This window comes from Notolepis coatsorum (genome assembly GCF_963971535.1).
Source record: "Notolepis coatsorum genome assembly, chromosome: 11".
Lineage (NCBI taxonomy): Eukaryota > Metazoa > Chordata > Actinopteri > Aulopiformes > Paralepididae > Notolepis > Notolepis coatsorum.
Window position 1 is genome coordinate 85,018,792 of NC_140175.1, and position 14,576 is coordinate 85,033,367.

Genomic DNA, 14,576 nt, shown 5'->3' on the forward strand with positions numbered 1-14,576 from the left:
AAACCGATACAAAGCAGGAGTTTAATTAAAAAAACAAAATGCTAATTGGCACTACATCCACTCATGTACAAGTCAAACCTAATTTTGCAATTATGCGTGATGTATATTGTCTAAGTACACATATTTGGCATTCCATTGAAGTAGGTACTTTGATCTACAGTATGAAAAGTAGTTGAAGTAAAATACTTCAGTACAATCTCTAGCTAACTGAAAAGGATAGGGATCAAAATCTCTTCCAAATGATATTCCACTACAACATTGACCGTGGTCAAATCCACACTTCTTAGCAACCAGTAGACAGGAGACACAAGCATTGAACATGATCTTTAAGGTGCCTCGTCCTCGATCACTGTTATAAGCTGGTTCTAGCTAAACACGTGTGAAACTTTAAATATTCCATAATTTAAACGGCTTAAAAATGTAGCCCCATGTCTCATTTCACTGCGATTTCACATTGTTAAAATTGTAATTTCTTTCATATTGAAGCGATACATATTGCTGCTTAAAAGGGATAGTTCAGGGATATTTTTAGACATTAAGTGGTATTAATAAATACTTGCTAGTGGTTTAGTTGATGCAATGTCTGGTCCTGTGGTCTGAGTTCTGGGCTGGTTCGGAGCAAACCTGGAGGCTTCAGACAGGCAGCAAACGTGGTCAAAAGTGTTAATCCACACCATAACCTACAGAGGTTTTACTTTTAACCAGTCACAACAGAAAACCGAAGGCCTTGTTTATTTCCTCTTCTTCAGAGCAGAGCGAGTTGGAACTGGTCCCAGCATGATGCAGTTACTATGCTCTGGGGTTTGTTCCAACATGAATCGAGCATGGGAAATGCACCAAGCCCGTTTGCTGCCTGTTTGAAGCTTCCTGGTTCGCTCCGGATCACAGGACTTAGTGAGTAGGCGAATGGCACTGCATCAACTAAACTACTAGCAAGTATTTCATACCACTTATGTCCAAAAATCTGAATTATCCCTTTAATATCATCATTTGAAGGTTTGGCATTGAGTATTCAGATCCACCAAAACATTTCACCGTTTGGCACGCTTTGATGTCTTCTCAACTAATCTGACACGGCACGTCATGTGCAAGATCTACCTTGATATGGTTACGGGTGTCAAATAATGAACAGAAGCATTGGCAAAGGACTTCTGATACAAATCCGACAGAGTATGACACTGAGCAACTGTCATACAGTCACATTTACCACTGACACGATGAACGACGAAGAAGAATGTGTTGCATAAGGGTTGTAATATCACGGTTTCTTCTTTTTATGAAACAGCTTGGCTGTTAATGACTGAGACAAGGGGTGGCCATGTGACTGTGCCTGTGACAAGCAAAAACGATCACAGGGCAGGATGCAGGACAGACTACTTATCATGTATCAATGACAAAATCCAGTGGGCAATTTGTTAAGAAATGTAACTGGACTGATGATGTACTGTACACACAAGTAGCAAGGGGAATTAATGGCGTACCTTGGATGAAGAACCATATAACGTTTTCATAGAGGTTCAGTACTTTATTATCTAAAGATGGTGTTAAGAGTTTTGTGTTCATTCATATTAAAAGACAGTAGGCGTCGAGTACTTTATTATCTAACGATGGTAGTGTTGTGTTCATTCATAGTCAAAGTAACGGTTGAGTACTTTCTTGCGATATGTCACAAGTGGTGATTTAGTGATTTAGATTGACTTACTACTGTAAATGAGCTGTCCAAAGAAATTCCAGACATAGTTCTATGGTTCTTCAGCGACAAGGGTTTAATTTAGTTTAAACTAAGGGATTTAGTGTCCCCTCCCATTCCCAATTAAACTGCCCCATAGCACCTCTCCGTTAGGTCTTGAAGTGTTCTGAAATGCTTCTGATGCGTCATGACTACCACTTGCCAGAGGCATGCATAGACAGATTAGTTCAGTTCGTGCTTCACCAATCTCCTCTCATATCCTTTTATGAGAAATAAGATGACCATGCTTATGGTAAAGCGCTTATGGCGCTTCACGAGGACTTTCATAGCACCTTTCATTGAATGACTGCATAACATAACAGCATCTCCAGTAACGTTGCTACACAGACCACTACCTTCTCTTGATATGTCCAGGTTTCTAAGCACGGGCACAGCGTCAGTTGTAAACTCTTCCTTCCCCCCTGAGCCCCTCAGCCCTCCTCCTCCTCCTCTTCCTCATTTTCCTCATACGCGCGGATGAAGTCGGCGATGGTGTCCACCACGTAGTCGGGCACGAAGTCCGTCCTCTCGGGGTCCTGGCTGTGTTTGTACTCCAGTGCCTCCTCCATGGTGGACACCCCGGTGAGGGTGAGCAGGGTGTCCAGGCCACAGTTGGCTCCGAACAGGATGTCCGTCTCCAGCCGGTCGCCCACCATGAGGGACTGGGCCGGGTCCAGGCCGAACTGGCTGGCGATGCACTCGAACATGAAGCGGCTGGGCTTCCCGATCACCGTGGCCGTCCTGCCGCTGGCCGTCTCCACCGCCGCCGTGAGGCTTCCTGAACCTGGGGGACGAGAGAGTGAGACGTCACCTCGGGAATCAGTTATGAAGTATAGAGACGTGTCCGAATAACTGAACCCTTGCACTGAAGAACCATTATAAGTCACACAAATAAATTGGACAGCCCATGTATTTGCAGTTTTAGAATCAATCCAAATCACTAGGAGGTGTGAATGTGATACCGTATATATCACCAGAAAGTAATCAGCCTCTACTGTCTTTAACTATGAATGAACACAACACTAACTTACCATGTTGAGATAATAAAGTAGTCAACTTCTACTGTCTAACTATGAATGAACACAACACTCTAACTTGCCATATTTAGATAATAAAGTACTCAACCTCTACTGTATTTAACTATTAATGAACACAACACTCTAATTTACCATTTTTAGATTATAAAGTACACAACCTCTACTGTAGCACTCAACACTTTGATGAACATTGTTACTCAGCTGATAGAGTTGTGCCCTTCCTGATGGCTTGTCGTACAGAACTTGTAAGTCGCTTTGGATAAAAGCGTCAGCTAAATGACTAAATGTAAATGTAAATGTACTGTCTTTAACTATGAATGAACACATAATTGTTCCTCTGAAAACGTGAAGCGGACAGATGGTTCTTCGTCTGAGGCATCGACTGTTTGATCAAGAGCTTCGTAATCCTAATTTGAAATACTTTACGTTGATTTGTCTTTTTCAGACTTTTTTTTACCTAGACTGTGACAACTATACACTGAACTCGTGTGTAATAGAATAGAATACAGTGTTTCCCACAGGATTTTCAGAGACTATGGGGGGTGAACCTCCGACCCCCCATTTTAAAGTTAAATGCATCAATCTGGTGCACTTTGAGAGCAAAATAAAGAGGCTAGATCTATGATGAAGTTTGTGCTCAAAACACAAAATCGACTAGAGCTTCCCAATCCTCTCCTCGAAGCACCCCAGCCGTTCCATGTATTTGTTAAATTCCACCACCAGCACACCTGATTCAACTTAACTAACCCTTTATTAGTTTAATCAGATGTGCTGGTGGTGGAATTTAACAAATACATGGAACGGCTGGGGTGCCCCGAGGAGAGGTTTGGAACCACTGCTTTGAGCCATCAAAGAAATGAAGCAAAAGTGGTTACCTGTGTTGAACTGGTTTCTTTTTTAGAAAATAAAAAAATATAGTGGATTACTATTACGACTACTACCACTGCCAATACTACTGATACATCCCTATTGGCAAACTTTTTTTATATATACGATTTTTTTTTGGTTCATTATACAACTGTGGCGGGCCGCCACAGTCTAGGTAATTAATGGGAAACCCTGGAATAGAATGTAAATCCTTTAATAATCCAGAGGGAAATTCGGCACTACAGATTGCTCACATTGAACAACAATAAACATTTAGGTAGTCAATAGGACTAAAATAGGAATAAGAATATAATAATATAAAAAAATAAGAATAAAATACGGTCCGGGATAAACATTCTGGTATGTATATACATTCTAAAATCTTAAATATACAGTAAGATGTACAGTAATAACTAAGTGTGAAAATGTAAAGTGAAAAGTGTCCAGGAAGATTGTGAGAAGTGTACAATTTTAAAGTATCCAGGAAGATTTCGCCAGGCTGTACTGTCACCCTGTGCTCAGTGATGCGCACAGTGATGCATTATAGAGTCTAATGGCTGTCGGAATGAAGGACTTCCTGTGCCATTCAGTGTTGCATCTAGGGAGTCTAACACTGAACGTGCTCCTTCTTTCAGCCAAGAATAACGCCTATAATATACAAAACCGATAACAGTAACAGTTAACAAAACCAAATAATCTATTATTTAGTTGTAACAATGACAGAATATTCCACTGCAAGAATGTGGAGTTGTGGAAACCCCTGAAACAATGTGGCTTGTTCCACTTTCGCTGAATGTTGTTAGTTACACGCACCTCCCAATTTAAGTCAAAGGCCAATTAGAGTCTAATAAAGAGGAAGCATATAACCCACAATACAACTTTATTAAAATGGGGCAACTTCTCTCACCTAGTGGGTCTACGACAGGTCTCACCTACTGGGTCTAGGACAGGTCTCACCTAGTGGGTCTAGGACCGGTCTCACCTAGTGGGTCTAGGACCGGTCTCACCTAGTGGGTCTGGTCGCTTTCACATATAGTTTTGGTGGACTCGGTGCGGTTCTGGTGGTGAAGTTGCAACATTGTTGCATTCTTCATTTGGTTCGCCTGCGTTCACATAGCAATCTGTCAGGCGCACCGAACTATCTGAACAATGTCACACGGTCGAAAAGGGCGCTCGTCTATTGGACAGTGGAAATGTGTGTGTGGCTGCGAGCCTGTGTGTGCGTGCGCGCGTGTGTGTGTGTCTGTGTGTGGACTGCGAGCCCTCCAGATCAGCTGAGGCGAGTATTGACGTGGCATTGATCCATTGATCCAATGCCGTGCGCCTCGGTAATAATAATAAGCCGCGTTTTTTCTTCCTTCTTCCCAAGATGCACAGTTAGATATATAGATATATAGATAGATAGATAGATAGATAGAGAGATAGATGCAGTGTGCTTGTTTTGCAGTGAGTGCTGCGAGCAGTGGTAATAATAATCACTTCCTATATTTGGTCCGCGTTTGGTCCGATGAAGCGAACCGAGACCGACGTTTTCAGGCGGACCAGAGTTTGCATGTTTGGTCTGCGAACCGAGTTCGACGCGCATTCACACAAACCCGAAAAACCGGACTATCGAATTCTGGTCCGAAAGTCCGGACCAAACAGCCCCTGTGTGAAAGCGACCTAAGACCGTTCTCACCTAGTGGGTCTAGGACCGGTCTCACCTAGTGGGTCTAGCAGGACAGGTCTCACCTAGTGGGTCGATGACAGGTCTCACCTAGTGGGTCTAGCAGGACAGGTCTCACCTAGTGGGTCTATGACAAGGTCTCACCTAGTGGGTCTATGACAAGGTCTCACCTAGTGGGTCTATGACAGGTCTCACCTAGTGGGTCTATGACAGGTCTCACCTAGTGGGTCTATGACAGGTCTCACCTAGTGGGTCTATGACAGGTCTCACCTAGTGGGTCTAGGACAGGTCTCACCTAGTGGGTCTATGACAGGTCTCACCTAGTGTGGGTCTATGACAGGTCTCACCTAGTGGGTCTAGGACCGGTCTCACCTAGTGGGTCTAGGACAGGTCTCACCTAGTGGGTCTATGACAGGTCTCACCTAGTGGGTCTAGGACAGGTCTCACCTAGTGGGTCTATGACAGGTCTCACCTAGTGGGTCTAGGACCGGTCTCACCTAGTGGGTCTAGGACAGGTCTCACCTAGTGGGTCTATGACAGGTCTCACCTAGTGGGTCTATGACAGGTCTCACCTAGTGGGTCTAGGACAGGTCTCACCTAGTGGGTCTAGGACCGGTCTCACCTAGTGGGTCTAGGACCGGTCACACCTAGTGGGTCTAGCAGGACAGATATCACCTAGTGGGAGGACAGGTCTCACCTAGTGGGTCTAGGACAGGTCTCACCTGGTGGGTCTAGCAGCCGGACAGGTATCACCTAGTGGGTCTATGACAGGTCTCACCTAGTGGGTCTAGGACAGGTCTCACCTGGTGGGTCTAGCAGCCGGACAGGTATCACCTAGTGGGTCTATGACAGGTCTCACCTCAGGGCTGGGCGATTCTTGCTAAAATGTGAATCACGATTTTTCTCTCTAAGAATTGAGATCACGATTCTCTCACACGATTCTTATTTTTTCAATTAAATAATCATTTATTGCACTCTTTCTTAAAGGGGAACTATCTTATAAATGGCCTTTTTGAGTGTTTAGCATTGTTTCCTAGCTATGTGAACTTATATTAATATGATCTATGTCTCAAAATTCTCATATTGGCGCATTCTTCCAATTCTCCTCTCACAATATTCACCCTCACTGAACTGAGTCGTTTGAAAATGTGCCTATATGTGATGTCATATAGTCACTGCTGCATGTTAATGTGGCTCCTCAGGCACCAGCACCTGCACCCCAGTCCACATCAGCTCAAAACAGCTCGAGATCTTGAGGTAGAAAAATGCTGTTTTTGAGGACTTGATTAGAAATACAAAACAATGAATAAAAAAAATATATATATTACAGAGGTGTTCCATAGACTCACAGGAATTGTGTAAAAGTGCCCAAAATAGTGAAAGAAATAGTAAAATAGTTCCCCTTTAAACAACATAACATTTATGAAAGTGCTTGACTTAAACTTACGTCTCTTGTAACATACAAAATAACTCAAGTCAGAATTGTCACATCATTTAAAAAAAAGTAAAGTAAAAAGAAATTAAAATGAAAACATTTTTTTTTTAAATATAATTTAGAAATCTGATTGCATAGGACTATGAATCGAGATCGCGATTTTTTTCCGATTAATTGCCCAGCCCTCTCACACTGTTACATACATTCACACCAGGGAGCTGTGCAGTACAACCACAGTCTGACACTGTTGACCACTAGGAGCTGTCCAGTACAACCACAGTCTGACACTGTTGACCACTAGGAGCTGTGTGTCCAGTACAACCACAGTCTGACACTGTTGACCACTAGGAGCTGTCCAGTACAACCACAGTCTGACACTGTTTACCACTAGGAGCTGACCAGTACAACCACAGTCTGACACTGTTGACCACTAGGAGCTGACCAGTACAACCACAGTCTGACACTGTTGACCACTAGGAGCTGCCCAGTACAACCACAGTCTGACACTGTTGACCACTAGGAGCTGTCCAGTACAACCACAGTCTGACACTGTTGACCACTAGGAGCTGTCCAGTACAACCACAGTCTGACACTGTTGACCACTAGGAGCTGCCCAGTACAACCACAGTCTGATGTCTGACACTGTTGACCACTAGGAGCTGTCCAGTACAACCACAGTCTGACACTGTTGACCACTAGGAGCTGTCCAGTACAACCACAGTCTGACACTGTTGCCACTGAGCAGCTCCACTGGAACAGTTGGGGGTTAAGTGCCTTGCTCAAAGGCACTTCAGCAGTTGGTGTATTGAGTGACAGGAGAGAGTTATTAATTCACTTCCCCCTGCTCAGATTTTTCCTGACGGTCCGGGTGACTGATCCTGCGACCTTCCGGTCACAAGGCCCCTTCTCTAACCTTTAGACCACCGCTGCCCATATTGACTATAGAATGTCCTGTACACCTGTCAGGTCAGGTGTTTGTGTTGATCCAGAATATTAAACTGCTCACCCACCCTGTTATTATTGAGCCCCACATTCAGAAAGGGTTTCCAGTGACGGACAGGGACTGTTTTCCAGTACTGAGCTGGTAAACAATAACAGTATAGACGACAACATAGAAACAGAATGCCTTGTATTCCCAACAAACACGCACCGAGCTCTGCTGCTGACGAGGCATTTCTCTCTGACATGTTTACCAACAGGTGTCTACAGCATGATGTGCTCTTTACAGCCAGGAATGAACACCAAACAGGGCTTCCTGCTTGTGTTACCCAGAGATGTTCTAGGGTGAAGTGTCACACCAACAATCTCTCTTGTAATTTGAATAAAGCACACACCGTTCCATAACTGTCACACCAACAATCTCTCTTGTAATTTGAATAAAGCACACACCGTTCCATAACTGTGCCCTCTAAGCCAAAACAGAGGCGCCAAGCTGCAACTGATATGTCATGAAAATAAGGTGTCTTGCTCATTATGCCCTTGGAACTTGTGTGTTGAGTTATAAACAGCTTACAACAACTGAGAGCATGGCCTACTCTGCCACCCCACAGATAAACCTATCCAGGACACAGCACCACTGTAACCCACCTGGATTCGAACCCAGGTCCCTCATAGGAAAAACCAAATATCTCTCTTTAATTATTATTAACCACCCTTGACACCAGTATTCCCCATACTGGCTACCTGGGCTGGGCCCCACAAGTTGTGGAAGATGCTGGTTACGACTAGGACAAGCTTCTTACCTGGAGTTACCCTTCCTCCTCGCAGTGGGTGCCAGGGGTCCGGGTCGGTGGCTAGAAACAGGCACTCTGGCTTTTGTAAATAGCAGCAGGCCTTGGCCAGCTTTACGAAGTTGAACGTCTCGTCATAGCCAACCAACACTGCCCTGACATCAGGGTCCAAGGGGTAGTCGTAGATGGTCCCCGTCGGCGCCTCGGCGTCCTCCTCCACCATGGGCACCCCGGCCTCCTGCAGCTCCTGCACCACCCCGGGGCAGCCGATCACATACACCTTGCCCCCGCCCGGCCGCTGCACCACCTGGGCCACGTCCCGCAGGTACGCCGCGGAGCAGTACGCCGAGCTGAAGATCTCCTCCTCCGCGACGTCCGCGAAGCCCAGCCGGGAGAACTTCGTCACGTAGTTCGCCCTGGGCCTGGTGCAATTGTTAGTGACGAAGAAGACCCGTTTGCCCTGCCGCTTCAGCAGCGTCACCACCTCCGGCGCGCCCGCCACCACCGTCTCGCCGTTCCAGATGACGCCGTCGCAGTCGAACAGGACGCTGCGCTTGGAGTCGAGCAGCTCCCGGAGCTGGGGGCCCCTGATCTGGGAGCAGCTCCCCCGGCTCCTCACCGCCCCTGCTGCTGCCATCCTGCACGCTGTGTCAACACCCAACCTACCTACCTACCTACCGGCCGTACGAATGCAACGGGCGAACACGCTTTCACTGCCAATTATTCAGGTGTATATTGTGTGAGAAATTAATATATGGTGGTGATGGTACGAAGTCTGCTGGATGATGTGTGTAAATAATCTCTCAGCGGTTCCATCTCCCGCAGTGATCTCACACAGGGGGGGGGGCGGATACAACGTCGCCAGGGCCACCCGACGTAACACTCGTTCTATTCATGTCATTGGCCCGTAGCTTTATGAGACCCGCCCCTCACTCCGTGCTATCCAATAAGACGAGAGGGGACCCACTGTGTCACCACTGTTGATCGATGGTTACTGTTTTCTTTGCAACATTGATTTGCAAAATTACATTTGTGCTGGTTCTTCTGACTGGCACACACATAGCCTATATGCCTATTATTGCGCGCACAGGCATTTGCGCGTTGAATCATTCATTTAAGAGGACACTAACTATAGCTAAATTAGCTCGTATCCGATTCAGATTCGGATAGAAACGCACGAATAAAACGACATCTTTGGCCTACCATGTAGAATAAGTTATTTATATACCACTAGACAAGGCAGAATTTCAGAAAATGTGCTTGTATAAAGTGCTGAAGGCATTGGTTGATTGATTGATTGAAAAGTTTATTAACAGATTGCAGAATGGGTACAGTACAGTACAGCTCAATACATACAATTGTTAAGGGGATGCAGACCAGAGAAAGACTTTCGTCTTGTTTACATCAGGGTCCCCCATTTTCAATTCATCATCCATTTCGTGTTTATTTTTGGTACACAACATTTCTAGGGGTATTAAGGGGTGCTGAATCCAAATCTGCTGTATACTAAGCTCAAAAATGTAAAATAAGGCCTCAAAATTGAGAAATCCAACATGGCCGCCAGCACCAGGCCCTCTATCCACAAAAACAGGTGCTAAACCCACAGTTTTTATTCTACTGACATGAAAGTTTGCACAGAACATCTGCACCTATGGAGGAAGAAAGTAGGAATATAGCTGGGGTGCAACCATGAGTAACAGGGTGTTTTTGACTGTCTAACTGTAATCTTTGTATAGGTGAGGATACAAAAAATGACATTTCTTCAGTGTTTGCAGGAATACTACAGCAATTTGGTAATAACTGTACAGTGTTGGACACCAACATTAGAATCCCCCAAGTCTTAGCTTTCTTCAGGTACCAAGTTTATGCAAGTAGCTCTTATAAATCTGGATATATAAGCATTTTAATGTAAGCATGCTGTTTTAGGCGAATTTTCAAAAAATAAATGGTGGGGCTTAATGAGTTAAGTGTGACTACACAAGGTACAAACCTGAATTAAATGTGCTTTTGTAAGTTTTCTTACATACATCAACAAGGACGTAGTCACACCGGAGATTCAAGAATCCATACTTGGCGCAGAACACCTTGGACAGGCACAACTGAACATGTTTGTGGACAAACGTTTGTGTGAACCTCCAGATAGTGACCAGCACCTGAACCTGAAATCACCCATTCGAAAGAACAAAGCCAAAGACATTTGCCTCTTTGTATGAAGTTGTGCAACTTTCCAAGAACAAGCAAAACACCATCAAAGTGGACAGGCAGATTCTACAAATGCTCATCACAGCTTACAGAGCAGGTCGTAAGGTATAGACCTTGACAATATCCTCCAGCATGAGCTCATGCCCATCTCGCCATCTCTGGCCACAACTAACGGGAGTCTACATTCCACCAACAAGTCTGTGTTAGCAAATATACTGACGAAACAAGTTAAAACCCCTGCAGATCTTACCCTTCAGGGACCCAGCTGCCTGGTCATTGATGGCCAAGCTCTGGTAATGGCACTCGGAAAGCCACCTGACACTACAACATTTGGTGACTATGCCAACAAGTTCACTGACACCGTGTTGAAGATGGGAGCAAAATACCAGAGAGTAGATGTCGTCTTTGACAGATACCATGACCAATCCATCAAAACAGGCACAAGGGTGAAACGCAAACAGCGCCACAGGCCAGTACGTCGTGAAATCAAAAACAAGTCTGTTCCACTTCCTGCCGATTGGTCGAGCTTCATGGCCCTTGAAGACAACAAATCAGATATCGCTCAACTACTCTCAAACCACCTGATAGAGCACAGCCCGGATGATGAACCTGTAGTTGTAGTATCAGAGAGGTTTGCTGAAGGGACAACTGTCAAGTCAACAGATCCAGATCTTGAAGTCTCCTCTCTGAGTGCTGACCATGAGGAAGCTGATACACGTCTGATTTTCTCATCCAGGCTCCAGTGGAAACAATCGTTGTGTCAGCGCGTGACACAGATGTGCTGCTTCTACTCTTGGCTCACTATGACAGAATCCGATGTACGCATCTCTACATGAAAGCTGGGACATCGAAGGATCCAAAATATTTTCCAGTACATGACATTAGAAAGCTACTATCTGATGATCAACTGGACACAATCCTTGCCTTCCATGCCCTCACCGGATGTGACAGTGTGTCCCAGTTCAGTGGTCACGGAAAGAAAACAGCCTGGCAGGTGTTCAAGCACCATCACACTGATCTTGCTGGCCTTGGGAAGGGCCCTTTCACAGAAGATCTTGTGACATCAACAGAGAGATTCATCTGCAAGATCTATGGTGTGCCTTGAGTTATTCTGCAAAGGCTGTCCACAAGAGACTCTGCCACCAACCTCGGATGCTACATCTGTTCCTCCCTCCCCATCAACCTGGACCCCCTGCAATTTGCATACCGCCCCAACAGGTCCACGGAGGACGCCATAGCCCATGTGCTGCACACAGCAGCATCACACCTGGACAAGAGGCAGGGGAACTATGTGAGAATGCTATTCATCGACTACAGCTCAGCATTCAATACCATAGTTTCAAGTTCAAGTTTCTTTAATAGTTGTCATACAGAAGTACAGAATACTTTTGTACAAAATGCTTCTTACTGTTGCGCTCCAGAGACTGTGCATGACAAGATAAGTATGAAATAAAAACATAGTAAAAATTAGAAGAAAAAAAAGAGGTCACAGTGTTCAGTTTAGACATATGTACAATGTTCGTAGACGTAGTTACCATACAATATACAATACTGTGCAGTGTACTAATATACAATACTATATAGTGCAAGGCATAAATGGACGAGGTGCAGTTTAGGTACAATTCACAGTAGGTGTACGAGTTGTAGTGCAAATCCTTTATCAATAAATATAAAGTGTAAGTGTGTTTGTGTGATCTAAAGTGTGGAGAGTGGGTGCTGCAGTGTGTTGTTTGTTTGAGTGAGTGTGTGTGTGCGTGTGGGTGTGTGTGCTGTGTGCATTTGATGGTTGTTGCATAGTGATTATTGTTCGTTTAGCGATTATTGTTCGTTTAGCAGCCTGATGGCCTGGGGATAGAAGCTCCTTCTGAGTCTTTCTGTGCTCGCCATAAGACTCCGGTATCGCTTGCCTGACGGCAGCAGTTCAAAGAGGCAGTTGTTCGGGTGGCTCGAGTCCTTAATAATTCTCTTAGCCTTCCCCTTGCACCGCTTGTTGTAAATGTTCTGGAGGGTGGGAAGCCCCCCTCTAATTGTGCGTTCGGCTGAACGTGTCACTCTTTGTAGTCTGCTACGGTCTTGTGCAGTGCTATTCCCAAACCAGGAGGTGATGTTGCCGGTCAGGATGCTCTCTATTGTACATGAGTAGAAGTTCCTAAGGATCTTCTGACTGACTTGGAACTTCCTTAGGCGCCTGAGGAAGTAGAGGCGTTGTCGTGCCTTCTTCACAACACTGTCAATGTGTGTGGTCCATGTCAAGTCCTCGGATATGTGGGCTCCGAGGTACTTGAAACTGTTCACTCTCTCAACTGGTGCCCCGTCGATGCTGAGGGGGCTGTAGTCCTTGACCCCCGACCTCCTGAAGTCCACAATCATCTCTTTTGTTTTGCTGACGTTCAGGGAGAGGCAGTTCTCCTGACACCACTGTGACCCCATAGTCCCCTCCAAACTCATAGCCAAGCTCAGGGACCCGGGCTTGAACTATGACCTCTGCCAGTGGGTCTTGGACTTCCTGATGGGCAGACCCCAGGTGGTGAGAGCAGGCAACTGCACCTCCTCATCCATCACTCTCAACATAGGGGCCCCCCAGGGCTGTGTCCTGACTGAGTCCCCTCCTCCACTCCCTGTACACACATGACTGTGTGGCACAGCGGAACAACAACACAATCATAAAATTTGCTGACGACACAGTAGTGGTGGGCCTGATCTCTGCAAACGACGAGAGGGCCTACCTGGAAGAGGTTAAGGTTCTAGCGGGATGGTGTCAAGAGAACAGCCTCTCCCTGAACGTCAGCAAAACAAAGGAGATGATTGTGGACTTTAGGAGGTCGGGGTCAGGGACTACAGCCCCCTCAGCATCGACGGGGCACCGGTTGAGAGAGTGAACAGTTTTAAGTACCTCGGAGTCCACATATCCGAGGACTTGACATGGACCACACACATTGACAGTGTTATCAAGAAGGCAAGACAACGCCTCTACTTCCTTAGGTGCTTAAGGAAGTTCAACGTGAGTCAGAAGATCCTCAAGAACTTCCACTCATGCACAATAGAAAGCATCCTGACTGGCAATATCACCTCCTGGTTTGGGAACTTGGGCACTGCACAAGACCGCAGCAGACTACAGAGAGTGGCCCGTTCAGCCGAACGCACAATTGAAGGTGGGCTTCCCACTCTCCAAGACATTTACAACAAGCGGTGCATGGGCAAGGCTAAGAGAATAATCAAAGACTCCAGCCACTCAAACAACTGCCTCTTTGAACTGCTGCGGTCAGGCAAGTGATACCGGAGTCTCATAGCAAGCACAGAGAGACTCAGAAGGAGCTTCTATCCCCAGACCATCAGGATGCTCAATGAATGAACAATGAACAATAAGCAAACCATCAACACACCCACAGCGCACATACACTCACTTAAATAAACAACACACTGTAGCACCCACTTTACCACTTTAGACACACTTTACACTTTATATTTATATTATTGGTAAGGAAATTGCACATCATTCTCATTCCTTATTGCACCTCACCACTACAAGGTGGCACCACAAGCTAAGCTATACTTCACCATTCTTGTACCAGCTGTACTGTATATATAGATACACTGAACAATTTTGTTGTTTACACTTGTTTATGTACTTGACTTTCTATTTTATACTTATTATACTTATTTTATACTATCTTGTTATTATCTAGCACACTCTCAGGAGCAACACAGAAAGAAACATTTTATGCAAAGTATTCTGTATGACAACTAATAAAGAAACTTGAACATTCACTTATATTGATATGGTAAAATTATATTTTTATTTTATTATATTATATTATAATCTATTCTATTCAGGAAAAGTGGCATTGGATGAATCATGCAACTGCAAGACACCTGCGACACCTGCCTGAATACGATTGATGACTGACAA

At 45.2% G+C, this 14,576-nt stretch overlaps 1 protein-coding gene across 1 annotated transcript; it reads right to left on the reverse strand.

The window, feature by feature from the left end:
- Position 1: 1 nt before the first annotated feature.
- pdxp (pyridoxal (pyridoxine, vitamin B6) phosphatase) lies at positions 2–9,275 on the reverse strand. Its single transcript, XM_084325225.1, has 2 exons — positions 8,477–9,275; positions 2–2,513 (listed from the first exon to the last, which is right to left on the reverse strand). Exons 1-2 carry the CDS (start codon positions 9,099–9,101, stop codon positions 2,161–2,163), a joined length of 978 nt encoding a protein of 325 aa, XP_084181351.1. The 5' UTR covers positions 9,102–9,275; the 3' UTR covers positions 2–2,160.
- Between the last annotated feature and the right edge of the window lie 5,301 nt (positions 9,276–14,576).

Excerpts from the sequence above, each read along its gene's own strand:
- pdxp (XM_084325225.1), bottom strand. The coding sequence starts at position 9,101 with ATGGCAGCAGCAGGGGCGGTGAGGAGCCGGGGGAGCTGCTCCCAGATC. Across the intron at positions 2,514-8,476 it reads AGGAGGAAGGGTAACTCCAG|GTTCAGGAAGCCTCACGGCG; the intron begins GTAAGAAGCTTG and ends CTCGTCCCCCAG.